At 43.6% G+C, this 5,794-nt stretch overlaps 1 protein-coding gene across 1 annotated transcript in view; it reads left to right on the top strand.

Moving 5' to 3' along the window:
• Positions 1–5,546: 5,546 nt before the first annotated feature.
• Positions 5,547–5,794, top strand: part of STK3 (serine/threonine kinase 3) — a 316,622-nt gene continuing 316,374 nt past the window's right edge. The window contains exon 1 of the mRNA XM_006159715.2: positions 5,547–5,740. Coding sequence (XP_006159777.1) covers positions 5,715–5,740 — 26 coding nt within the window. The 5' untranslated portion in view covers positions 5,547–5,714. The remainder of the gene's footprint in view (positions 5,741–5,794) is intronic.

Raw genomic sequence — 5,794 nt, forward strand, 5'->3', positions numbered from 1 at the left:
GGGAGAAGGGATTGTGGTGTGGCCATGCTTCTTCTTGTCATAAGCTTCAGGGAAGATTGAATCCAATCTCAGCTTCAAGACCAGCTCCATGGAATGAATCATGATTGATTTAAACAGGTCTTGGTATTCCCCTTTCGTTTGCCAGCAATGAGACTAGAACAGTCTTTTGATCAACAGGACTTGAGGGAAGTCTATAGAAGGGCTTCTGTAATTGATATTTATACCATCTTAAAAAATGGTATTCAAGAGATTGGCATATGGTAAAATGGTTATGTCACTGGACTCCCCACATGGCCAACCATGGTTTGAGTCTTGGACCCAGCTGCTTGAAACTCATGCTGGGTGCATGTGCATCTTTCTGTCTCTGGTGAGTTTACATGCCCAACAGCAAAAATTTCTCTTAAAAAAAAAAAAGGTATTCAGAAAGAAATAATTTTCTTTCATTGTTGCAAATGGTCATGTCTCTAGGTGAACCCTGAAACATTGGTGGCCATGTTGGGCTTCTGAGGGGAGTGAGATAGTTCGAAGAGATCCTTCTGTTCATAGCAAAGCAGGGAATTGAAGTAAAATGGGAGACTCATTTAAACCTAGAAATGTTGACTTCTAGGTTTCTTGTTTAAAAAAATCATTTCGTGTTGTTACTTGCATGCTAGATTCTTGAGATGACAAATATTAACATGATACTGTCCTTATTCCCAAGCCTGATTAGAGAAACAAATAAATGAAATAAAAATTTAAGATCTCTATGATAAAAAGAGGATAGTGGTCGAAAAAAGTAACCTGTTCATTCCAGTCTTACAAAAGTATAAAATTAAGTATTAAATTAAGTTAGAAAAGAGAAACAATGTAAGAGGAAATAGTTTATAAAAGTTACTTCTCAAAAGAAAATATTTTCAAAGTTCTCTGCAAATAAAAATATATACAGTGTAATATATTTGATCAGAGATTTCTCTCTTCCTCAAACTCTTCTTGGCAACAGTGAAAAAAAAAGATTAATTAATAATATATTCAAACAAATATAAAAAAGAGAAGAAATAGAAAGTTGAAGTTTCAATGAGTAACTGACACTAACATAACAAAGGAAAACATTTTTATCTTACTATCTTTCTACCCCCTAAAATAGGGTGGTGTACATATTCAGTTACAAAGAATATGCATTTTCTTCTTCAAAGGAACTAATCCCAAACTGCAGATTTTCCCCACATTTTTCTTAGTGTACTCAATTGGGAATCCGAGTCAGCTATTTGCTTGTATAATTAAAGTGCATACTTAGTCTCAGTTCCAATTGGAACAGTTGGAAGCTGAAACAGATTACTTTACTTTCACAGTTAAGTGAAGCCGAGTGACCCTTATCTGCATCGCCAGCGTTCCTGCAGTTTTCATTTGTTCATGAATGCTGCTGCCTCTTATTTGCAGGTTGAATGATGATTTCTACGCTTTCCTTCTTGGAATCTTCAAGCTGGCTTTCCACAGATAAATAAAAACAGAAGCTTGAGATTTTTTTTTTCTCTGAGTAATTCAAGAGAAAAACAACTCCTTTTATATAATAACACACAACACACCAGGCACACTGCTGCCTTTTGACCTGCCTTTCTTCATGTTCTCTGCCTGTAGTTACCAGCATGGCTCTCTCTCCCCCACTTCCTTGGTCACCCCCTTGTTGTGACCTAAATGACAGTCTTTCCCCTTCACTTTATAGTCCCCTTCCTCATTTCGTTTTCCTCCCTTACCTGTTTTCAATATCTATCATTGCCTATTAGGTACTTATTTATCTTACTACATTTTCCTAACCATAATGTCAACTTCTGACAACAGGAAGTTTTGTCTATTTGTCTAATTCTTCACTGATGGATCCCTAGCATCTAGAACAGTGTGTGACATACTTTGGTGCTCAGTAGATATATATATATATATATATATTTTTGGAGAGGTTTTCGCTATAGGGCGCGTGCACTTGCCAGCCAGACAGAGAGAGACATAGAGACAGAAAGCGAGAAATCACCCCCTCAGGGGGGATGGCCACGCTGCAATCCCTTCTCCTCCATTCTCCTCTTGGGATCTTGGGCACGCATGCACATGTGCCCGGCGTGAGTTTTAAGCCACCGGGTCCAGGACGTGAACTGCGGTCTACTACGTGGGAGTCCAGCGACATAGCCATTACGCTAACTGCTGGTACCCAGTAGATATTTTTTGATGGACTTATGGCTAAATGAGGCCTGGCTTTGAGTCATGAAAGCCTGGGTTAGAATGCAGACTGTCTGTTTGGCCTGGGGTAATTCCCTCCATCCCTTCCCCACCTCAGCATCCTCACCTATGAAATGGAAATAACAACTAACTCACAAGGGATTTTTAAAGGCTTAATGAAATAATGTAGGCCACACATCTGATCCTGTTGGAATCATATAATGATTATTAGTCTTTTTCTTCCAAAATTGAGGGAAGACTTCAGAGATTTATTTTTGAATATTATTCCTTCTCCTTCCACAAACCTTTACGGGTATCAGTCAAGGTTCCAGTGGAAAACCCTTCTGAGGGTACACTCAAATCTGGGTCAATTAAGGTGGGCTTATTTTACAAAGATTCATTTGAAGAGTGTGGAGGTATAGGGGAATGGAGGAGAAAGGAGAACAGCCATGCCCCTAGACCTAAAGGGACAAAGGGAAAGGAGGAGAGTTGGTAGACTGTCTCACAGAAAGCAATGACCCCCTGGAACCTACCTAGTCCTAGGTGACCCCACAGAAAAGGAACAAGGGAACAAATAGTCTAACCTCATGTTCCCCCAGATGGTCTCCTGCTGGTTCTCTTATATCAGACCTAACCATAAGCCAGAGGGCTGGGGAGCTCAACGATATCAGCCACCCAGCTTAACCCCCAGGGCAGACAGCAGGTCGAGAAGGATAGAGAGTGAATCTGGTGAACACAGGACACTGTCCAGCCCAGAGCAAGCGATAGAGAGAACAAAGATGTATTCCAGGGGCCAGCAGATGGTGCAGTGGTTGTGTTGCTGGACTCCCACATGGCCCACCGCAGTTCCAGTTGGCTTGAAACGCATGCCAGGTGCATATGCATGCGTGCCCAGGATCCCAGGAGGAGAATGGTGGAGAAGGTGGAGAAGGATTGTGTCATGGCCACCAGGGGAGGTGGTAGTTTTTGACGTTCTCTCTCACCGTCTCTCTCTCTCTCTTTGGTGAGTGCATGTACCCTAAGGAAAAAAGAAAAGAGTTGTGGTCCAGCTTTCAGTCCATTCACAGTTGTATTGTATGACAGTCCAATAAACGGAACTTTAATACAAGGTGATGAATGTCATACAAACGATAGCACAGAGTGCTACAGGCACATACACGACAGAGGCATGGGAATCTCTTTCACAGCACAAATGTAGGACACAGTAAGAGATGGTGCTGGTGGTTTGACTAGAAAAGGCTTCCTGGAGAGACAATTCAGGGTTTATTTTAAAGTATGATAATTTTTTTTTGAGAGTATTTTTTTGCTATAGGGCACGTGCGTTCGCCAGAAAGACAGAGAGATAGAAAGCGAGAAATCATCCCCCAGGGGGGATGGCCACATCGCAATCCCTTTTCTTCCATTCTCTTCTTGGGATTTTGGGCATGCATGCACACATGCTCATGAGTTTAAGCCACCAGGTCTGGGGCTCAAACTGCCGTCGGCTACATGGGAGTTCAGTGACATAGCCATTACGCTAACTGCTGGTCCCAGTATGATGATTTTTTTTTAAAAGATGAAGTTTCTCAAAACATTTTTCTGGTTAAACACAAAAAGATGTGAGTATGATGTAAAAGTAAGGATGGGAATGAAGAATAGAATGAGATGATTTCAAAAGTTTGTCCTTGTTTTAATGATTTAAGTTTTTGTTGACCTGTTACTTCTAAACAGACTCTGGATTTTTTTTTTTTAATAGGTCCTCACTATGTGAGACAGGGTTTCATTATGTCCTAAGCATCCTGCCTCAGTCTCCCAAAATGCTGAGATTACAGCTCCACACAACTGCATCTGCTCTTTAGATTGGACCGAGAATTCAGCCCAGGCTTCCCATGTGTTCCCAGTTTTTAACAGTGTGCACCACTGCTTCTGGACCTGAGTCTCTTATTTTTTATTTTGCCAGAGAGTGAGTATGCTTTCTAGAGAGAGAGAGAGAGAGAGAGAGAGAGAAAGTGAGAAAGCACCCCCAGTGGGGAATGGTAACCTCTCAATCTCCTCCCTTTTCTTTCTCCCTCTTTTCTTGATGCTGGTTATACAGAACTAGTGTCTAGTATGTTTTTCAAGCCAATGGGTCAAACTGACTTGAACTACAGGGTTAGCCACATGGGATCCAGCCAACTTAATCAGTACCCCATAGGCTGGCCCACGCCTGGATCTTTAATAAATTCAAACAAGTATAACTTTTTGTAATAGTCTCTCTTGTTAACATAATTTAACTTTAAGTTTCAATAAACAATGTTCTCAACAAACTTAAAGTAACTAAATTTATGGGGGTCTACCATGGTTTGAAAATAAATTGTGTAAGTTTATTACTTAGTGAAACAATGTATAGAGGACTAAACTCTAAACTGTTAGTAGACAAAGTTAATTTCAGTTAATACTCATTTTATGCAACATTCTCTTCATGTTCATTGTTCTAATCTGCAAGGAAACGCTGTATCACTTTCACATCTTGACAATTTCTAACAAAAACAAGCCAACTCATCATACAGCAGCTGTGTATTGTCATTAGAAACATATCCACATATGAAATTTAAGGTTAAATAGTATACAACAGGATGTAGGAAGGGGTCAAATTACAATAGGGTAAGGGTATTAGGAGGTGAAGAAAATGAGAGGAGGGAAGGAAAGTTTTCTTGAGTGTTGATTTAGGCACCGTAACTTGTGGTAGGTTTCCCAGGTTACCCAGTTGGACAGCTGGCAAGACCCTAGAGCACTGATTTTGGTGCACTGCGCAATCTCACTGCAGTAATTATTTTCTCTGTAATTAGATGTAATCATTGTGAGATGTAGTGAGAAGCGCGTCTCCATCAAAATCAAACAAGAATTTCCAGAAATATCTCCAGGACTCTACTTACAAATGTCAAGTGGTTGGGGGGGCAAACATAACCAGTAATTATAAACAGAACTAGGGAGAAAAGCGTGGGCAGTCAGTAATACTTCAAACGACTTCGCGAGATGTGTGGGACGTACCGTTGGGAGATCCAGAAAACTGAGACAAATCCGGATGGGGCAAACCCAGAGAAGGCGGGAGCAGAGCCCAGCCCCTAACCACCCTGGCGTGCATCTAGGGTCCCCTCGACCCCGCCCTCTCGCTCCTCCAGTGCCCCCTCCTGTTCCCTCTCCCGGTGCCATGGAGGGCGGGGCGGGGCGGGCCGGGAGGAGCCGCGCTCGGGAGCGGGAGGGAGATCCGCCGCGGAGTTACGGGAAAGTTGTTCCGAGTTCCTGGAGTTTCTCACTGTGGTTCTCCGTGCTCTCCCAGCCAGTGCCCAGCTCCTCTCCTCCCTCCGGCCTTCGCTGTGGCGGGGCGGGGCGGGCCGGGAGGAGCCGCGCTCGGGAGCGGGAGGGAGATCCGCCGCGGAGTTACGGGAAAGTTGTTCCGAGTTCCTGGAGTTTCTCACTGTGGTTCTCCGTGCTCTCCCAGCCAGTGCCCAGCTCCTCTCCTCCCTCCGGCCTTCGCTGTCCACCCGGCCCTCTTTCTGCCCCCGGCCGCCATGGAGCAGCCGCCGGCGCCGAAGAGGTAAGGAACGCGCGGAGCGGGGAGAAGGAGGGACGCGGCCGGCGGGCGCGGGGC

This window comes from Tupaia chinensis, unplaced genomic scaffold (assembly GCF_000334495.1).
Source record: "Tupaia chinensis unplaced genomic scaffold, TupChi_1.0 Scaffold000646_1, whole genome shotgun sequence".
Lineage (NCBI taxonomy): Eukaryota > Metazoa > Chordata > Mammalia > Scandentia > Tupaiidae > Tupaia > Tupaia belangeri.